Below are 23,238 nucleotides of genomic sequence, written 5' to 3'. Positions count from 1 at the left end.
ACAGGGCTTTGCCCCATGCCCATCTACTGGGGTGACAAGCCCAACTCTACAGACAGTTTTCATTTTCATGTGTTTTCTCCTCAGCCCTTTGACAGGACAAAGCAATAGCTTGTTAAATTGAGTAAGGCTGCTGCCAAGTCTTTCTAGCATTAGATATGAGACTGAATCTAGGATTAGCACAGTTCAGGTTGGGATAGAAATGTGATCAAGACAATCAGAACCATGCAGGTGAGACAGCAAGTCCAAGACCTGGGCTAGGAAACCATCGCTGGACTTCTGGGCACTCCTGAGTTCTCTGAGGGCAGAACTGAGGTATTTGCACCAGAACTACAGTGTAATTCTGCCTGCCTGCTGCTTGTCTTCTACAGCATGAGTTGGTGTGTAAGTCATCTCTCCACTACACTTACATGGTTTCAAATATTCCACGTAATGGGCTGCTTTTTTCCCCCCAGGCCTATATCTGACAGATTCAGGAAGTGCCCTCCTCCCTGTGAGCCCAAAAGACAGGACCCCAAGTCCTTCACCTGTGTTAGACTGGAAGACAACCTGTTTGGCCACTGGGCACACCTGGAAGAGCCCACTGCACAAGCTGCCTGCAGGGTGGTGAGTGGTGAATTACCTTGAATTCAGTCTCAATGTTGGCTAGTCTGGCTAATTCATTGCTTAGCTCCAGTGCGGTGAGGACAGGGTCTTCACTGGACAGGGACAAGTAGGCAGCACTTGCCAGTCCCTTGTAGGCATTCATGCGGGAGCGCGAGTGGCTGAAAGAGTCCTTCCGCTGCTTCTCGGTGCACTCATTGCACTTGCAGAAGTAGTCATGGGGCCGCTCGATGCGGGCGCCCTTGAGCAGGAGGATGTGCACGATCTCGTACTCCTGGCAATGGGCTGCCAGGATGATGGGCGTGATATCGTGGGAGAAGCGTGTGCCATCCTCGTCATAGGCATAGAAGTCATCGTCTCGGAGCTCCTGCTCTAGCGGGCTGAGCGTCAGGCGCTGGCCCTGAGCGAAGGCTGGGTGGTTGAGAATGGCCTCCACGATGCGCACGTAGCCCTTGCTGATAGCCAAAAGTAAAGCATCCCCCACCCGTGCTAGGTTCTCTTTCTTGAGCAGCAGCTCTGTGACCTCCAGGTGTTCATTGCCCACGGCCAGCTGCAGTGCGTTCTGCCCCATGTAGTCCACACAGTTGAAGTTGAGGGTCTTGGACTCTTCCAGCATTTTCCTGACCACTGGAATGTTGCCATACTCGGCTGAGTCCAGGAAGCGCTCCTCCTCGGGTGTCAGGCTGGTGCCCTTCTCATTAAACATGTAGGCAGGACCCCGGATAGCCTGGCGGCGGCCTTTCTCCCTCAGTGTTGTGTGACGGCGCTGCATATTTTTGAAGGTGCTGCTCCTCAACCTGTGGGGCAACAAGGCAAAGATGCTCGGTTACTCTGCCATGGGCCTGTGGGTTCCCCAGGGACAGAGCAAATAAAAATTGTTGAGATAAAGAAGAATGTCATGATTGGAATCTTAGTAATTATGAAATCTTATTATAAATAATTGTCTTATCACTGAGATTAAGACAAATTAGATGACCTGAACTATTCTAATTCAAGTGGAAGTATTGAATTCATTATCCAGCATCTACACCACTTGGGAGGAGGAGTAGCAGCAGAGCTGAAATGTGGTTTTAGGTGGAGTGTAATGGGAGATGGAGGTGGTGGGTTTGGGTGCTGATATGGCTGACACAGGCCAAGGGCTGTTGGTTTTATTTCCATTTGTACAAAGCTGAGTATGTCACTTGAACTTCTCTGAGCTGTAGTGCAATGCTTCTCTGTGCTTTCACCTGTACAATGTGAATAACTTGTGTGGGCCATAGGGTCCATAGGAGGATTAAATGAGGTAACATGTATGTAGAAAGTACTTAGTCAATATTGGTTTTATCCTGTCTCCTCCTGCCTAGTGATATGCTCATTTCTCCAAGGGCTGTGCCATAGAGATGGCCACGATGGATACTGCTGCCTTTATATTGTTCCCAGTGACAAGATGCAATAACATGCAAGCCAGTCACACATTTGTTTCTACATTCATTGCTATCCTGTATGGTAGGGGTAGGGAACCTTTTTTTCTGCCATGGGCCATTTAGATATTTATAACATCATTCAAGGGACATACAAAATTATCAGCTTAAAAATTAGTCTGCTGTATTTGGTCAAACATATAATTAACTCACCAAATGATTTTGTGGGTCTTATATGGCCCACGGGCTGGATGTTCCCCACCTCTGCTGTGTGGGACCGTGCTCACTTTCTGTCCCCATGGAGCCTAAGTACTGACAGAGGTCAGGATGTGGCAGGGAGCATCTCCCACTTACTGATGGCCACATAGCAGTCCTCCTAAAAACATTTAGCCATAACTTCTTAGGATCAAACCTGGGTGTGTTTTTTTTATGGATGAGAAGGCAGGTCAATTCATATGCAGGTTCATTTCTAACTTATTCTTTCCCTTTATGACATAGTGTAGAGGTTAATAATATACTGCTAGTAAAAGCTATTGACATTTATTAAGCACCTACTATATACCAGGAGTTATACTAAGAAGTTAATATACTTCACATGTATTACTTATGTAATTCTTGCATCCACCCTATGAGATAGTATTGTTGCCGTTATCTCAGATGAAGATCATGAGACAGGTATGGCTGAGAGATGGGCTTTGAGGTCAGAAGGTCTAGAATCAGAAGCCTTGGTCCACTTTTGCCAGCCTTGTGACTTTGGACAAGTTACATAATGTTTAGTTTGCCAGAGTTTTAAAGTGGCAGACTAGAGAGAATAAAGCCATGGTATAATTTGAGCTTGAACCAGATACTCATCTCCAGCTAGTCTTCAGATCTTGAGCAGGTCCCCAGCTCGAGGCACTTTAACTATAAAAAAAGAGAACCTGGGCCAGACATTTCCTAACTCTCTAAGAACTTGAACATTTCAAACTTTTCTGGTTCTCCACTTGGCCCTACTCATATTTTTGATTCCCCTTTTCTAGTCTACCTCTACTCATATTACTCAAGTACTATTAGAATGGCATACATTTCAATAAGTGAATATATGTTCTGAAGAGAAAGAACTTGGGTATTTGTTTTGAACTACTTTCCATGTTTCTCACTTTCTGTTTGTTATTGGTCATGCCTCCGTGCATTAAGAATACTAAGTATTTCGCTTAAGCCATTTTTTAAAATAATCACAGAGAAAGACTTTTAAATTAAACCTAGGGTTTTGAGATAAAAAAAATAGTAGTGTCCCTCAGTCTTGTGATAAAAAATTGGGCTTTATTTAGTTTTCTGCTCATTTCACTGTTTAACTTGCTGAGAACCTTTTGGTTTTAGCTCCTTTAGGGGGCCCTAAAGCAAAGACTTGGAGGTCAGAATTTGTACTCTCATCTTGCCTGGGCTTGAGTCACACTTCCTGGGAGAAATTGCTAAACTAGTCAGTGGAGCAGCTTCTTTAGCTGCAAAAGGTAAAAGGCATAAATAAGGGCAACTCCCTCAAAGGCAACTGTGGGTGATAAATCTTAATAGTGTGTTATGTTCCTTTAGGAAGAGCATCTGAACTGCCATCCACTTTTCTAAAGTGCACTTTGATAGAAGATTGCTAGAGAAAAGAATTTTAGGATTCAAGTTCATGAACTCCTTCTGAGCCCATTACTCTAAACAATTCCACTATTCCAGAGAGAGTGGCTGCTCTTTGATGCCAAAGCAGACCAGAGGTTGGGAGTCCAGCAGAGGAGGGACTCACAAATAGGGTGCAAGTATGTATTATTATAGGTTTTTCAAAAGAAGAGGAGGCGATTTAGTCGAAAGCTAAGCATTCACCTGATTTTTATTCCCAAGGGGGCTAGTTTCAAAGGATGTTATAAATTCAATTTCAAGATCTGTCATCTGGATACACAGACTCAGGTGGGAATTTAGCCCACAAAAGACTAATCCTCATAGAATTACTCAGCCTGTTCTATGATGATCACGCTTCTACCCCTTTAGGGAGACCTTTTTGGACTTGGACATCACAGTTCTACCCAAGAAAAAGCAGTTTCCACTCAAGAGCATCTGAGTAGTGTGTCAGAGATGAAATGGCAGCTGTCCTAGAAGGGATTTGAGCTTGATTCTATGTCACTTTCCATTAGAGGTCTGCTCAAGAGGGCGAATAGGTCAGACTCCAAGGTCAAGGATATACAACTATTACACAACAACGAGCCATGGGGAGATTAATTCAAAGGAAATATAATAACTACTGAACCAAGTCAGAGTAGAGAAACAGTTCACAAGGAACATATAAGTACCCAATCTAAATTCAGAGTCCACATGACTATCATAGACGCTACAACCTACAAATTTAAAGAATGTTAAAGCATTATTTGTTAATTCCCCTCATTACACAAACATACATAGCAAGGTATTGGCATTCTCATTTTCTGGGTGGAGAATCTGAGGTAGGTGAAGCAAAAGGACTAAATCTTAGGGCAAGCAATTTCTACACAAGAGTAGAGCATTATATATCTTGATGTTTCTATAATAATTATGTTGTGTCAAAGGAAAATACATATTTATGGCTAGTATTTGTCAGAAGTTAAAATGTCCTCACCATTTGACATGCATTTTTTACAAATGACCATGAAAGCAGACAACCCAGAGTAGTAAATAAGCCTCTTTTTCTTAGCCTTTAAAACCTCAGCTTTGAGATATACATTTAGATGCTCACAGAATTGTCAATTCTGCTTCTTTCCTAGCAGAATTTGGTATTGATGAAACCTTCAAATCATGTATGCACACAAGCATGTAATGGGACATGCGACTCAGTGAGATTACTTCCAACATCAGGTGTTTCACAGCATACCCTGAAGCCACATGAATTAATCCAGATATTGGTGGAGGCCTTTTACCTTGGTGTCCCTCTAATAATGTTTTTCAAACATTTATTTTTCAGCTTTATTAAGGTATAACTGACAAATCAAATAGTAAAATGTTTTAGGTATACATTGTGGTGATTTGACATATGTATACATAATAAAAGGAATCCCACCATCTAGTTTACACATTATTCACCATGTATGTATGAATATATATATGTATATATACATATATATATACACACATATATATATTTTGATGAGATCATGTAAATTCTACTCTCAGAAAATTTCAGTTATCAACTATGGTCACCATGTTTTATATTAGATCTTCAGACGTTACTCATCTTAAAGCTGAAAGTTTGTACCCTTTTACCAACCTCTTCCTAGTTCCCCCACTTAAACATTTATACACCTATGAATATATTAGGTCACCATATTCTTGCTATTTAATCTTGACTTTACTCAGGCTTTAGCTATATGGTTCACATGGGTTGGAAAGAACCATAAAAGATATGTCAGAAAGAGGAAGTCATTTGGTCCACCATAGCTGGTGGCCAAAGCTGGCACTTGTGAATCAGATGTGTTTCTCTGCTAGACTCTGGGGATCTTGTCGCAGTTTTAGGGCCAGTAAGGAGCAAAATGATTCTCCCTACGGTGCAATTAACATTTGATTGCCCGTACTTTGATCTTTTTCTTAAAAATGAACTTTGAATGCAAATGCATTTTTATTTGCATATATTATTGAGATAGTGAGTGATCAAACTCATCAAAAATACCTCAATTAAGATAGTGTTTTTCATTTTTAATAAATGCATACATTGACATTTGATGTCATTGAGAAGGGTTCCAGTGGAAACAAAACTATGTTTGAGAGGAGAACTGATTATTAAACTCCCTCTTAATCCCTTGGTTGCTATTTTTATCAAGCTGCTCTTACAGATGCATCAGCCAGTCTGAAGGAAGCCAGATGTCAGTGATCCATGAAAAGTATGAATTCTGTACCCTAAGTACAGGGATTGTTGTTAATTACTGATAAGAAAAGGCCACTTAATCAAAATGTCTTTTTAGAGATATTGTCTTTTTTTTTTTAATTGGGACATACACCATAGGTCTCTGGAAATTATTCAAGCCTGAAACCAATTCAGTTTATAACATTCCAAAACTGAACATAGAAGCAAACAAAATCCAAGAGTCAGGTCATTCATCCAAGAAAAACTAGTTCTGGTCTATACAAGTGTTCATATTGAATTTTAGTCCAGAGCAACAGTGGTGAAATAGTCAAGTGATTTGGAACCTTCTCCTAAACCTCAGCTCTCTTATCAATGGAAAGAGAATCATTGAATCTATCCTCCATGTGCTTCAGGACCACAGTGGGAATGAAGTGATGTATGTTAAATGCCCTGAATACTATAAAGCCTTATACAAATGTCCATGACAGTAAAGGTCAAAACTTCACATAACAGTACACTCAGATAAATGTTTATAAATTGGCTAACAGTTTACACTGATATTTTTCAACTTGGCTGTTTTTCTAAATTACTATATAATAGTGATAGTTAACATGCATCACACATTTGCCATCTGACAGACACTGTGTTAAATACTTTATGTGAATTATTATTTTAAACTTATACAAATCATATGATAAGCTTAGCTTTTCTTCCCTGACCAATCATAATGATTAGCATTATGACACACTAACCACACAGCAGGCACCTGCTGAGTATTTTACATGCACCATCATTTTAAATTCTCATAAACTACTGCATGACATAAGTACTATTATTATTCTCATCTAATAGATAACGAAGTGAGGCTCAGCTAAATTAACCACTTTGCCAAGACTACACTACTTGTGAGTGGTAGATCCACTATTAGGAGTCTAACCTATCTGATTTCAAAGCTAGTGCTTTTGGCTGATATACTACTGCCATCCATCTTCCTCCTGCATTTTTCTAAATTTCTTTAGATTGTAGAATGCTCCATTGGAGTGCAGGATTTCTGAGAGCAGGAAAATATAACTAGCTTATATGGTATATGTACCTGGCATCTAGAACTTCTAATGCTTGGCCTATGGTGCATGATCAAATAACTGAATATATATTATATATTATATTTTTGATATATTTGACTTTGGGTTAGTCATTAAAGAAGACAAGTAAAATAGAGGTATTAATGTTTAATAGTGGCTTCCTTCTTACAAATATAGGAGACATATAATCCTTTAACTACTATTTCCCATTTGTAACTGAGTTTCAATGAAAAATTAGTTTCCAGTTAGCTCCACTATAAATAATGGCACATAAGTTGCTAGATGAGACAGCTAACATCAAAGGGTATATTAAGTCCCTTGAATGACTGGGGCAGAAGACTGAGGCATTCCCACTTCTGCATAATATTCCTAATTTTTTTTGTATTTCCAGAGGCATTCAACTTATTTCTAGGTATCATCTTCCTTATTCTGTTGAAGTTGAGATAAGATAGTGCATATAAATTACAGTGCCTAGTAAGTGCTCTAGTAACATTGGATAACATTAAGTATTTTAGTTTATTACAATTATAATAATTGTAGATCTAGAGCATTCAAGTTGCCACTTAAGCTAGAGACAATAATTTGTACAACAGGTATTTTGAATAAATATATCCACCTATTTATACCATGAATATATAGGAGTTCATATACCTTGTCAGTCATGTCCTACAGGAAACAAGCAAAGTATCCTTCTACTTTTAATTATAATGCATTATGTCAATAAAGACTTTCCAAACAATTCTGCTAATGTGGATTTCCATTGCACCTTAGATTGAAAATATTATCTAGTGCTCCTGAATGTTAATAAATGATTTTATCAGTATTTTTCACCAAATCATTATATCTGTAAACATTTACAAAAGAGGTTATTCTCAATATTTTCTAGGTACCTTATATATTAGCCATCCAAGCATAACTAGTGAGTTGTGTGTGCTTCTTATACTTCTTTCTTTTTAAATCCTTATTTGTCTGTTTGGAACTGGGAAATTATGAAACTGGATATTTAGATCTCATTGTGGATAGCTCCAGATAGAGCTGAAACAAAGTTCTAATAGTTATGTTTTGTTCCCCAAATAGTTGCCTTGTAATAAAATAGATATTGTTTCATTGACCTCAATGACAGCAGGGTTTAAAATAAACATCTACTATCAAAAGAGTAAGAGAGGCTCTTAAATTGTGAAATGAAAATACTGAAAAAAGTAGCATGGTGAATATTTATCTGGGGAGAAATGTTGATTGCTTTTCCTAAGCAAGAGATCCTGGCAGTTCTCATGCAGGATACCACATGCATCTGTAATTAGTCTCGATGTTCCAAATAGTTCTGATTTTTTTCTGGGTTAATTACTGCCTAAAGGAGTTAGCTAGTCTACATGCCTTAAGCTCAGAAACAAATGTTTTTGGAAATATATTTTTATGAAATTATAATTGTGACACAGACCTTTATAAGTTGTTAAATAATTGAACCAGTATTATTGTTTAATTCTCTTAGAGAGTGAGTTTGAATTATATCCATAATGAATATTTTGGATTTAATGTCAATTCATTCATAAATCTGTGTGCCCAGTGCTTCAAAAATAGGATCCACCAGCAGGTGGCATTCTGAGGCAAAAATTCATGCAGTGCAACCAGACAGGGTCAATCATTATTTCCTCTTTAAATATACCCTGAATCCATTAAGCCTTTAAATTACGACAAATGGCAGAGGCATCTTGGTTATGTCCATTCAATCGAATTTAAGTGAATTTACAAATTCAAACTTAAAGAGGGAGATTCTGTGTTCCAGAGTTTCAAAGCTTATGTCAAATCCCTGCTCAGATTAGATCTTTTATTAAGAACATATTCTTTATGTTGAAATTTATGTCTAAAGGATATATTTTCAGCAAAGCAAAGGAAAGAAAAATAATTTCTTTTTTCTCACCTGTTCTCTAATGGTGCCTACTTATTAAAATGTGGCCTCTGTCCTCATCCTACCCTCACATTTATATTAAGATAAATGCAACCCCCCACCACACACACACACAAAACAAACAAACCACAAACAAACACTAAATTAAAAAGCTGCCAGTAGTGAAGTAGGAGAAAAGAACATAATACTCTTGTAAGCTTAAACTACACTCCAGTACAAAGGACTGGGCTACCAGGATGAGTTGTCTATTTCTAAGTGGCTTTGTACACTTAGACTTTCAATGAGAAGTAAAAAATTCTACAAACCCAACAAAGAAGAAAGATTTTAGATCCAGATTTACATGTAAATATTCAAACAATGCAAGAGAGGGAGAGGGCTAATAAAAGTTTATTCCATATTTCGGTAAGATAACAACCTCTATTGGAAAAAACAGTATGAAAGAATCATCATAGCTGCTTACATTGAGAGTGAAATACGCAGGCTTATCTCTCCTTTAGATGATGGGAATCCGGTGTTGAGTCGCTGGAATCTGGCTCCCCATGGGTGGTAGCCGAGGTGGTGTTGCTCTCCGTGGTGCTGAAGTATAGAGCTGGTCCAGTGAGTGGAGTTAGGAGGATGTGAAAGCGCGCACTTCCCTCCTTTGTGCTGTAATGGTAAAAACTCGCCTTCCGAAGCAGACCCGCCTTCCTGTGTCTTTTTTTCCTCTAATCCGGAGGAAATTTCCTAAGGAACATGACGGAGAAGGATCCGTGTGTGAGACTGTGGTGATGGCTTGGTATAGTCCCCACCCCCTCTCCCAGACAGTTTTGTTAGGGAGGTAGACACTCTGCTGAGCTCCTCAGGATTTCTACCTACCCCTTCCACCCTCCTCCCACCCCTCAACCCTCACATCCCTACCTCAGTTATATAAGGCAGCAGGTTCTGGCTCCTGAGGCAGAATATTCATCTGTTTAAATAAATGAAAAATGAGGAATGAACTGGTTTCCTACCTGTTGTATCTCCGTATCAATTTACAGAGCAAGGGAGTTAAAAAAAACTAAAACAAGAGGAACCTGAAAAATGGCAACAGTAGTCTCCTTTAATAAGCTTTAAGGTCACACAGCACTTTGCCTTCTGTGAGTGATGCATCTTCTACCTTTACCTTTTTTTGTTTCATATCTTTTTGCATTGTCCAGAATCAGGAAGAGGTAATTCAAGTCTGATGTTAGTAACAAGACTGGAACAGGATTAGTTTTCATTTGTAACTTTCCATTTTTTGAAAGGAAATTCCTAATGCAAAACTCCTTTTCTTCCACAGTCCCCACTCTCACCAATTGCTATGTTAACAAGTGGTCTGCTCTTTTAAACACTAAGGTATTGTATTGGCCTCATTGGAGGGAAACCTAATTGAAATTCAGGGTGGAACAAAAGTAGGTTTACAGTTGTGAGTACAAATTATGTGAAACACAGAGCTTATTCTTATATTGTTATTTATTATTTCCACAAACAACTGTAAACCTACTTTTGCCTCACCCTGTATTGCCTGTGTGAGGGAAACCAGGATTACTCCCAGGGTCGACCTTGGTCACTGAACAATAAATCAAGTCATGGATTAATATCTGTCAGTCTGTAAAGACAGTGTATGCAAATGCAATAGTTAGGATTACAAAATTGGCTTATAATGTATTGCACAGTGCCATTCTAGGTGTATATGTAAATCAAATGGCATGGTTCATTAGTGTGCTACTAGCATTTACTCTGGAAACAACATGGTATATAGGGGAAAACACTGAACTTTTGATTCATTTATTAACTGTGTTACCTTTGGCATAATACTTAACCTCATTGAACCTCAGTGTTCTCCTATGTAAATGGTGGATAATAATGCCTTTTTCCAAATTTGTAATAATTGACTGGGAAATAACATACACAGAACACCCAGAAGAGTTGGCATTTAAGATATGCATAATAAGTTTGAGTGTTCTTCTCTTCTTGCTCAACAGAGATTAAAGTAATTCTCTAGTTAAAATTCTCTAAGAAGCTTGACACAAACGCATTTTATTTCTGTAGGCTTCTACAAAAGCCTTTCAATGTTAAAGATTGTGCTTTATTGAATAAAATACCTTTTTAAGAAGTTTTTAAAAATTAACACTAAACATTTTAACAGTCTGAAGGACAAGAGAATTTTTAAAAATTATAATCAGCAACAAATACATTTAATTATTTGAAGAAAATGTTAATTAAGAACTATTTAGTATTGCACTGAAGTGTAAAACAAAATATTTAACTCAATAAAAATGTCTTATACAACCACAAGGTTAGAAGATTAGCTGTGACACTGATAACATCCTTTTGATTAGGAGTCTCATCATATTGATTGATCAAAGATTCTCTCTCATAATTAATATTTCTGTCTCATTCTCCCTATATTAAATAAAAAATAAATAAAATATTTCAATATGTAAGACACAGAAGTAATTAGGTTCTTACAAAAAAATTTAAAGTTCAGAAGACTATTAGCTCACTGTAAAAAAGAAGGAATTCTTACCATTTTCAAGGGCATGGATGGAACTGGAAAGCATTATGCTAAGAGAAATAAGCCAGTCAGAGAAAGATAAATATCACATGATCTCACTCATTTGTGGAATATAATGAACAACATAAACTGATGAACAAAAATAGAACCAGAGTCATAGAAATATGGAAGCGACTGTCCAACCTATGAGAGAAGGTAGGGGGTGAGGGGAAAAGAGATCAACCAAAGGACTTGTATGCATGCATATGAGCATAACCAATGGACACAGATGGGGGTGGTGGTGAGGGCATGTCTTGGGGGTGGGGGCGGCCAGGGAGTGGTCAATGGGGGTAGGAAGAAGACATGTAATACTTTATTAGTAAACAATAAAGAATTTAAATTAAAAATAAATGAAGACTATTAGCTCTTGGACTAGAAGGTGTTTAAGGTTCATGTGTAAGGTCTTGAGCTTTGTTTTCTCCCAGGGTTACAGTAGAGACCATACCACTTCTAGCCAAACAACCTGTGTTTTACTAGTAATTCCATATATTTCATTTCCTAAGTGTGTCCCTCACTTATAAAATGAAAGTAATAATAGAGAGAATTCACATGAAGTGCTTGCAGCAATGCCTGGCACATAGTCAGAGCTTAGCATATGTCAGTTTTCATTATTGCTTAACAGCTTACTCTATGACTAAACAGTGAACATACTATATTGATTTGTGGTTCTTAGACTTTGCGTGTTCCATCATCACCTAACAAGCCTGTTAAAAATATAAAAATACGAATTTCTGGTGCTTCTCCAGAGAATTTGCATTTCCCTCCCAAAACTTCTGATGAATCTGATGCAGATGATTCATAAATCACACTTTGAAGAAACACTAGTCTTATTTATTGTAAGACTAAATTGTTTTAGAAACTGCAGCCATAAGTATGAAAGTCTTTCAAATGACTGAATCCTTTGGGATGTTCATTCTCTTTTTTCTACTCTAAAAATGCTCTTTAATAGTCTGTGCTATTTTGTTCAGTTACTGGACAGTCCTGGCTATTTCTCCCAAATACAAAGAACAATATACTGAGCAGACTTCTTTCATTTTTGATTTAAGAAAGTGATGCAAATCAGTTTCATTGAAAAAAAAATACTACTTGGACTGTCCAAAATTCACTATGTTAAGCTCATATTCAAAAAGAGTAAGACTCACTCTCATCTTGCTTTGATTGCAATATCACTGGAAAACTTCCCCAGAGTGAGCACAAGACCTGGGAAAAATCCTGTGCTCTAGATGGTTCTCAAGTCATGAAAAAGTGTGTCTTTATTCACAAACGGGGAATGACTAGAAATGGCACTGTGTTTCAATGTAGTGATAAGAAGAATACTAATTTAATCTTGTTCATTTTGTATGTGTTTTATGAAAAATTATTTATCTTCCAGTTTGATTCATAGTTTTATGGATTCCAATGGTTATGACTTTACAAAATTTATATCAGCGATAATTGGCCAATAACCTATTAAAGTTTTTTTTAAAGCAAATAGAAATTAATATGAAATAATTACTTATTCATGGAGATCCCCTCACAAAGGAATAACAGTCAGTTTATAGATCCTACTTTCAGATTCTTGAGTGTCTGCCTTGGCTACAAAGAGCCACCATATCTAAGGTCTTACCTTTTCTTGGGTAGCCTCTATCCAGTGACTGAGCAAGATGGGAATATATAGGCCATTTTAGGGATCTGCTAATGAGCAATACTTATTCCAGAGGTCACTGCTATATTGGCCAAATTACCATAGTTTGATTTCTGTCTCTGCCCAATCCTACTTCATCTCTAGTTTTTTTCATAAATGTTGATCTTTCACATCAAACCCTCTCTTAGTGTCTGCTTCCAGAGAAGCTGGATCATCACCATCCAACTGGCAGTGAGGACCTCTTCACTGGTCATATGTGGAACATATACAGCTCCTGAACCAAGGTGATGGTCCAGTTCCTAAACCTTTACTTGTGCTTAGTCTGGAGGTTATACTGGTGGAAGAGAATACTTTATCAGGTGTGATATATTATACATTTAAGGAGAAATGTACTTAAGGAGAAATAATAATGGTAAGTACAATGGTATTGGTGGCTATTGTTAAATGCCACTGATGCCCAACAGAAAGATAATGAGTAGTGGAGGGTGTGTAATAGGCCATTGAAATCCAGGTATAAAAAGCAGAGGACCACTTGGTTGCACACAGAGAAGCTCTTATTAACTCTTGTGGATGGGTAGAGAAAACCAAAGTCTAAGACTAGGAATTCATATTCAGAGTACTAAATTTTAGAGATGACTAAATGCCAAACCAATATAGGTTTGTCAAGCTAAGTTCAGTTCCTTTGTTGGGAAAATGTAGGACTCTAATGGGATGAGGATATCTGCATGGATGTTTGTGAAGATTTTGACTTTCCATACACCCCTGAACCCTTGAACCTACAAAAGTGGCCCACTCATCTCACCATCTTGCACTGGGAGGCATTATATAGGCCTCTTACCTATGACGTATCATGTAGCTGCCCTAGGACCCACACCACCTTCCCCACTGCCCACAGAGGTTAAGTTGTTCACAGGCTATCACTGGGGTTCATTTGTTCAGAGGATCTGAGTTGACATATCTATAGAGTAATTCAGCAGAGGATGTTCTGAGTCTGATAAAGCATGAAAGGAGACAGTGCGACAAGAACTAGCCAACATGTACTAGAAGGAGTCACGGAGTACATGTGGGATTGGAGTATAAGGACACTTGATCAAGGGGCCTGAAATAAAAATTTGATAATGAAGAGTGTATTGACTTAGAAATGCTCTTTTGAATTACAGGATTTAACATTTTTACAAGGATGCCAGGGGATAGTGTGAACTTACTAGTGGGATGGCCCCAGTAAATAAGATAAAAGCAATGGCCCACATTACAAAGTTGAAATGACACAATTCCATGGCAGAAGATACATATCATTATACATTTGTCAAACCCATAGATTGTACAACTCCAAGAATGAACTCTAATTAAAATGTGCACTTTGGGTGATAAAGATATGTTAATGTAGGTTTATCAGAATAACAAGCTTACAGATGTGGGGATGTTGATTTTAATCTGTTATGTTTGGCTAGAAAGCCATGAGATGATTAAGTTCATGGGACCTAAAGGACATATCTTTTATCAAGGGCATAAGAAATGCACTGGTTAGAGGGGCCATCCAGTATCACTAAAATTTTTAGGGGAAGATCTTCTCTGTAGTCCAGGGGTGGCAGTAGGATAGTTTTGCTTTAGAACTTGGCTCACTGATAATAATGTACAGATAAGACCTTGAAATAATGGTGGTCAGGTAGCATTGCTTAAACATCCTAAACCAAGCTATTGCAAAATTGTAAACCAGAAAGACTGGAGGAGCAGGCAAGAGAGTGGTGGTATATAGAGTTATGGAAATGATTAGTAGAAAATAGATCTCTAAAGACAAACTAGATGGATAGCTGAACTAATATTCAGCTTATGCCTGTAGGAAAATCAAGAAAGAATGATCAGTAAGCTGAGAATATGCTACTTCGATAAAAAGTCATGATCCTAAATGTTTATTACTTAGTGAAAGATACCAATCTGAAAAGGCTCCATATTATATGATTCTAACTATATGAAATTCTGGTAAAGATAAACTAGAGATAGTAAAAGGATCAGTGGTTGTCAGGGGTTAGCAAGAAGAAGAGGGATGAGTAGGCGGAGCACACAAGAACCTATTAGGGCAGTGAACCTATTCTGTATGGTACTATAATGGTAGATTTGTATCATTATGCATTTGTCAAACCCATAGACTGTACAACACTAAGAGTGAACACTAATGTATAATGTGCACTTTGGGTGATAATGATGTGTTAATGTAGATTTAACAAATGTACTATTTTAGTGGGGGATTTGATAGTAGAGGAGGCTGTGCAGGTGTGGGAACCAGAGAGTATACGGGATCTCTCTGTACTTTCTGTTCAGTTTTGCTGTGAACCTAGAACTGCTTTAAAATATATAGTCTATTGGGGGAAAAAGTCATGATCTTTTGTTCAGTTTCTGGATCTGATCCAGTTTTCAGACCTGGAATCCACTGGTTGAAGTGTTAGATTGATTACTACGAAAAAGAACATCTAGGTTCTTTATATGGCAATGATTATTCTAGCCCTTATCTGAAAGTTCTTATTGTTGTTTACTGGGCGAAAAGAGAAAGTGGAATGCCCAGGCATTTTGAGATCTATTAGACACAGGATCTGAGTTGACATTAATATCCATAGACTCAAGACCTCCTCATGGCCCCCTTGTTAGAGTGGTGGTATACAGTGATAAGGTAATAAATGGAGCTCTGGTCAATGTTGAGCTTACAGGAGGTCCACTGAGTCCATGAACTCACCTGATGTCCATTTCCATGGTCCCAGGATGTTAAATGAGTTTGGCATACTCGGCAGTTAATGTAACCTCTACTTTCTGTCTTAGTCATATGGGATAAGAACTATCACAGCAAGAAAAACCAAACCAAGAAAAAAAAAACCCCACACTCCACCAGACAAGATGGTAAAATAAAAAAAGGACATAGCATACTGGAGAAGGAAAATAATGGAAATCAATGGCACGCTTCAGGATTTAAAGGAGAGGTGATAGTCTCCAAGGTGCCTCCATTTAATTGGTCAGTCTAGGACCTGGAGAAATCAATGGCTCTCCAGCAGGACCAGGTTGTAGTGTAAGCAGTCCTGCTCTTAGATCCTACAGTCTGGCAGATGCAAGAGTATTAGGGGTTATCATTGATGGGAAAAGATACTATGTGCAATTTCTGTTAAAATCTCAGGATATACCAGCCATTATGGCTTGGCACAAGGCTGTACTCACTTCAGAGTGCCCTGAAAGTGTGGCAAAGGTTTGATCAGGCCTGTATTTTCTCTCTGCACAATCCTACTTCCTTCTTCCTCTCTTCAACAATTTAGATTACAAAATAAACATCTTGCATCCCAAACTCTATCTCTGATCTGTTTCTCAACCTGCAACAGATGGCCTACAGGGATATATAAAATACAAAACAGTTTTACCTCTTCCTTTCCCATTGGCATGCCTTTTATTTCTTTTTCTTGCTTAATTCCTCTGGCTAGGACATCCTGTATTATGTTTAACAAAAGTAGTGAGAGGGGAAATTCTTGTCTTGTTTTTTACTGTTGAGTAGTATGTTAGCTGAGGGTTTGTCATAGGTGGCCTTCATTATGTTGAGGCACTTTCCTTCTATGCCTATTTTATTGAGAATTTTTTATCGTAAATACTTGTATCTTGTCAAATGCTTTATCTACATCTATTAAGATGATGATATGATTTTTATCTTTTATTTTTCTAGTGTGCTGTATCACATTGATTGATTTGCTGATATTGAACCATCCTTGTTGCATTCCTGGAATGCATTGCCCTTGGTTGTGGTGTTTGGTCCTTTTAACGTGCTGTTATATTAAATTTGCTAATATTTTGTCTAGGATTTTTACATTTATGTTCATCAGAGATATTGGCCTATAATTTTCTTTTTTTGTATGAAGTCTTTGCCTGGTTTTTGTATCAGAGTAATGTACATCCAGATGGCCACCAGGCGTATGAAAAGACAGGGATGCCTGCTTTTACCACTCCTGTTCAACATAGTACTAGAAGTACTTGCCATAGCGATCAGATAAGAAGAAATAAAAGGCATCCAAATTGGAAAAGAAGTAAAATTGTCATTATTCACAGATGACATGATACTGTACATAGAAATCTCTAAAGACTCCCATCAAAAAATTATTAGACTTAATGAATGAATTTGGCAAAGTAGCAGGATACAAAATTAATGCCAAGAAATCTATGGCATTTTTATACACCAGTAGTGAACTAACAGAAAGAGAAATTACAAAACAATCTAATTTACCATTGTACAAAAAAATTTAGATACCTAGGAATAAACTTAACTAAGGAGGTAAACGACCTGTACTCAGAAAACTACAAGATGTTGAAAAGAGAGATAGAGGAAGACATAAACAGATGGAAGAACATACCATGTTCATGTATTAGTAGAATCAACATCATTAAAATGTCCATACTACCCAAAGAAATCTATAAATTCAATGCACTCCCCATTAAAATACCAGTGGCATATTTCACAGATCTAGAAAGAACTCTCCAAAAATTCACCTGGAATTTTAAAAAAGCCCGAATAGCTGCAGCGATCCTGAGAAAGAAGAACAAAGTAGGAGGGATCTGAATATGACATATCAAGATGTATTACAAAGCCACGGTTCTCAAAACTGCCTGGTACTGGCACAAGAACAGACATATAGATCAATGGAATAGAATAGAGAACCCAGAAATCGACCCAAACCACTATGCTCAATTAATATTTGACAAAGGAGGCAAGAACATACTGTTGCAGAAGACCCCAGAAAAACCAAGTGACGCTTTGAAGAAGTGGAAGAACACTGTTTTAATTACACTGGCAGACTCTGGGAATGATTTCCAAATCAGAGTACTGAAACATGCAGGGGCCTTCATTTTATATCTCCCTGTGATCTTTGTCCCGCAAATATGGATTATGCTTCCAGTCTTTTTCGCAGGCTTTGCAAAAAGGCCCTCAGGTGTTGGGGGTCTCCAGGCCATTTCTGATGGCCTGGCCTGGCACCAGCGATAACAACCCTCCCTCCGGGGAGTGCACTGTTCACAGGTTTATGGCCTCTATAACAGGTTCTGCAAGACCAGTTTCTGGAAAGGAGGTAATGACTTAATTATAGGTTAGCTTGTTGGCATTGATTTTAATTGCTAGGCCCCAAAATATCAGGATTACATTTGAATTAGCCCTTTTTAGCCTTCTTAATACAATGGAGTCAAGATAGTCTATTCAATAAATCGTGCTGGGAAACTTGGTCAGACACATGCAAAAAAATGAAACTAGACCACCAACTTACACCATACACAAAAATAAACTCAAAATGGATAAAGGACTTAAATGTAAGACGGGAAACCATAAAAATATTAGAGGAATCCACAGGCAGCAAGATCTCAGATATATGCCAAAGCAATATCTTCACCAACACAGATCCTGGGGCAATGGAAACTAAAGGGAAAATAAACAAATGGGACTACATCCAAATAAAAAGCTTCTGCACAGCAAAAGAAACCATCAACAAAACAACAAGAAAGCCCACTGCATGTGAGAACATATTTGCCAATGATATCACCGATAAGGGTTTATCTCCAACATTTACAGGGAACTCATGCAACTTAACAAAAGGAAGACAAACAACCCAATCAAAAAAATGGGCAATGGATCTAAATAGATACTTTTCAAAATAAGACATAAGGAAGGCCAAGAGACATATGAAAGCATGCTCAAAGTCACTAATCATCTGAGATATGCAAATCAAAACTACAATGAGGTACCATCTCACACCTGTCAGAATGGCTATCATCAACAAATCAAATGACAAATGCTGGTGAGGATGCAGAGAAAAAGGAACACTCATGCACTGCTGGTGGGAATGCAAACTAGTGCAGGCACTGTGGAGAACAGTATGGAGTTTCCTCAAAAAACTAAAAATGAAACTTCCATTTGACCCAGTGATCCCACTTCTAGGAATATATCCCAAGAAACCAGAAACACTAATCAGAATGGATATATGCACCCCTATTTTCATAGCAGCACAATTCACCATAGCTAAGATCTGGAAACAGCCTAAGTGCTCATCAGCAGATGAGTGGATTAAAAAACTTTGGCACATCTATGCAATGGAATACTATGCTGCAGTAAAAAGGAAGGAACTCCTACCATTTGCAATAGCATGGATTGAGCTGGAGAGCATTACGCTAAGTGAAATAAGCCAGTCGGAGAAAGATGAATATCACATGATCTCATTATTTGTGGAATATAATGAACAACATAAACTGATGAACAAAAATAGATCCAGAGACTTAGAAGCATCGAACAGACCATCCAACCTCAGAGGGAAGGCAGGGGAGGGTGGGAAGGTGAGGTAAGAGATCAACCAAAGGACTTGTATGTATGCATATAAGCATAACCAATGGGCATACACAGTAGGGAGTGAGGGCATGTGCTGGGGGGTGGGAGCAGCTGGGGAGAGGTCAATGGGGGATAAAGGAGACATATGTAATACTTTAAACAATAAAAAATAAAAAATAAAATAAATAAAATTGGAAGTCAGAAAAGAAAAAAGATAAATGATAGTGAATAATTAGGCAGGTAGATAGATATTAAAATAGTGGAAGTAAGTAGAGAAGAATGTATGGGAAAGGTAGGATGAGAGAGAAATAGGGAGGGAAGAAAAGTTTTAAATGGGAGCCGGTAGAGCGTAGAAGGAGAATGGGAAGAAGGAAGAAATGGGGGAGGGAGCAAAGCAGGTCTGAGGGAAGAAGTGAAGAAAAAAATTAAGGTGGGAAGGAAGGAAAAGGGCAGGAGGGCAGGGGTAAAGATAAAGGAAAGAAGGAATGTGGGGAGAGAGAAGGTAGGAAAAAGATGGATGATGGAACCGAAGTAGGAAATAAGGAAGAAAGAAAAGTTTAAAAATGATGTGTTAGTAGGAAAAAGTGTTACATAAAGGAGAGAGAAAAATTGTGTGAGAGGGAGAGCCAATAAGGAAGTCAAATACAATTGTGTGTGAAGGGGATAAGATTAAAAAAAAAGTTAATAGGGGCAACCAGGCTGGCCAGGAAGGGTAGTTAGGGGTGACCAAGCCAGCAGGGGAGGGCAGTTAGGGGGATCAGGCAGGCATGCAGAGTGGTTAGGGCAGGCAGGCAGGTGAGCAGTTAGGAGCTAGAGATCTCAGATTGCGAGAGGGATGTCCAACTGACCACAGGGATTGGGCCTTAACTGGCAGTTGGACATTCCCCGAGGGCTCCTGGATTGGAGAGGGTGCAGGTTAGGTTGAGAGACACCCACCACCCTGCATGAATTTTGTGCACCAGGCCTCTAGTTTATTTTAATAAAAAGATAGAGTTCATTTTACAGTTCTTGCTGTTTGCTGTGCTGGCCCTTTGCCCTCAGAACAGTTCTTTCCCCTCACCCATATTGCTTCTATTTTGCAATGGGGCTAAACTTGGCTGGCTGCATGCCTCAGGCTCCCTATTAGCTGGCATTCATATGCATTTGGTCCATTGGAACCACTGGGAGATTGGAGGGCAGGGGAAAAGGAGGTATTTGTACACCTCTCTATATTTTTGGGCAGCAGCCCTGGGTGGTTTGGCTCAATGGATAGAGCATCAGCCTGTGGAGTGAGGGGTTCTGGGGTCAGTTCTGGTCAAGGGCACATGCCTGGGTTGCGGGCTCAATCCCCAGTAGGGGACGTGCAGGAGGCAGCTTATCAATGATTCTCTCTCATCATTGATGTTTCTATCTCTCTCTCCCTTTCCCTTTCTCTCTGAAATCAATCATAACATATTTAAAAAATAATAATGTATACTTGGGCAGCAAGTGCAGCTGCTGGAGGGTTTCAGATCTCATTGTACTGACTGCTGTGATTCCTGCATTTGCTTGGTGGCCCTAAACCCCGGACTTCAGGAACATTTCCTCCTCTCTGATACTTTGGCCTAGAGCTGACGGTGGTTTTCCCGTGGCTGCCAGTCTCTGAGCTGGCCCATCCCCACCCCCACCCCCTTTTTTTTGCTGCTTAGCTCATCCATCACCCAGAAAACTAATTTTGTGCCTCAAATTCCCTCTGTTTTAGAAAATGTGGACTTTTAAAATAAACAATTGTGGGACAACTGGGTTGTCATCTGGAAAAGAAGTAAGTTTCACCTCTCATACCAATCACTAAAACAAATTTCAAATGGATCAGAGATCTAAATGTAAAAATGAACCATGTAATAATATAAGAAAACATGGCTGACTTATCTCGATGTGGGCATGAAGAAACTTTCAAACTATAATCTAAAATGTAGAAACAACCAAAGAAAAGATAGATAATATCAACCTCATAAAAATAAAAAAAATTTTTACATGGCAAAATACCCCATGCAAAGTCAAAAGACCAATGACAGGGGAGTTATATTATAGCTAAAGGGTTAATTTTTCCAATAACTAAAAAAACTTTTAATAACCAAGAAAAGCCTGGCCAGTGTGGCTCAGTGGTTGAACGTTGACCTATGAACCAGGAGGTCACAGCTCAATTACCCCTCAGGGCACATGCCCTGATTGCAGGCTTGATCCCAGGTGTGGGGTGTGCAGGAGACAGCCCATCAATGATTCTCATCACTGATGTTTCTATTTCTTTCTCCCTCTCTTCCTCTCTGAATAAAAAAATAACCCAGAAAAGCCCCCACAAATATGATATAAATGGACAAAAACCCCAAACAGTTCATAAAAACAAAATTTAAAAATGGTCCTTAAATACATGCCAAGGTTTTTCAACTTATAATAAAATGTAAATTAAAACTTTATTGAGAGAACACTTCTCATCTCTCAGATTGGCAGAAAGTTCAAAATCTAGATAACAAATTTGTCAAGACTGCAGAAATTTAGATACTTTCATGCATTTCTGGTGGGACTGCAAAATGATAGCAACCCCTCTGGAGGAAGTTGATGATATTGAATAAAATTACATATGCATTTACCTTTTGACCCAGAAATGCCACTTCTAGAAACTTGCCCCACAGACATATCTTCACAAGTATGTAAAAGCATATGTTCAAGGTTTTCATTCAGGAATAAGTTGTAACAACAAAGTATTGCATTCACTCTAAATCATCACTTGAAGGACAGGGATTGAATTAAACACAGTACTCCATACAATGGAGTACAATGTAGTCAAAGAGGAAGAATAAGGGAGCTCTCTGTGAATCCTGGATATAATGGAGTGCATACAATAGGCTACCTATTGTGTAAGAAAGAAGGGGAAATTGCTTATTCTTACAAAATGAAACAGGATATATCAACCAGAAATTAAAGAAAACATTTATTAAAAGGATATATAGAGATGGTGTGGAGGTTATAGGGATGAATATGAGAATTCTCTTAGTAAAACCATTTTTATATAGTTTTAATTTTTAAACATGTAAATATTTTAAATGTTCAAAAATATGACAAAACCACAAAAAGGCAGACATTAAATTTGAATACAAGCAGGAAAAAATAACCGAACTGCATGTTAAATTGATAATAATCACAGATAAAAGAATTGTCAAGTAACTTTTGAATAAAGGGCTTTGACTGTACAGTCTAAATAGAATATAAAGTAAAAAAGAACTATATTTTCTCATGGCTTTGTTCTTGCTGGTAGTATTGGTAATATAATTCTGAAACTGTTTTGTGTTTATAATAGGTCAAAATAATGAAAAAATGTATATGTTTTTGGGAAGCATGGTTTTTTCTTTCATAAGTGAAACATTAAAGGGTTGATTTCAGTGAAAAGTATGAATATGAGTTCATCACATGTATATATGTATACATACATATGTGTACACATATAGACAGATAAGTAGATTGATTGATAGATAACTTGGAAAAACAAGCATACTTTTTAGCTGTTAGCTGAAAGGGTTTTAAGCAAATCCACTTTAGTGGCATTGAGTATAGTTGGCACCTAGATCTGGATTTCTGATTACTATTCACTATTGAAGTACTCCTTAGAAAAATGGCTATTTCCAGGCCCAGAGCAGGGAATTTGTAAGGAAAGCCTGAAAAATCTCATGTCAAAAAGCAAGTATAAGTGCAGAAAGATTAATGGGTTCATTAAAAAGAAAAATACAAAAGCTGGCTTGGGACAAGTTAGACATTATAAAGAATAATAATTGGCAAGTGAAAACTGAATTCATAAGTTCATAGTGATGAGAGGAGAGAGTTGTGTGGGAGATATCAAGAGAGAGAAGAAATGTTCTTTTTATAAAAGAATGTTAGATCATAAATATAGATGAAATAACA

General features: G+C 38.1%; 1 protein-coding gene across 1 annotated transcript in view; it reads right to left on the bottom strand.

The window, feature by feature from the left end:
* Positions 1–23,238, bottom strand: part of TRPC7 (transient receptor potential cation channel subfamily C member 7) — a 259,805-nt gene that overhangs the window by 118,437 nt on the left and 118,130 nt on the right. The window contains 1 exon segment of the mRNA XM_023752170.1: positions 620–1,397. Coding sequence (XP_023607938.1) covers positions 620–1,397 — 778 coding nt within the window.

Source organism: Myotis lucifugus, unplaced genomic scaffold, assembly GCF_000147115.1.
Source record: "Myotis lucifugus unplaced genomic scaffold, Myoluc2.0 scaffold_28, whole genome shotgun sequence".
In the NCBI taxonomy this organism is placed as follows: domain Eukaryota; kingdom Metazoa; phylum Chordata; class Mammalia; order Chiroptera; family Vespertilionidae; genus Myotis; species Myotis lucifugus.
Note: the sequence above shows the minus strand (reverse complement) of the source record. Positions and strands in the feature narration are given on the sequence as shown.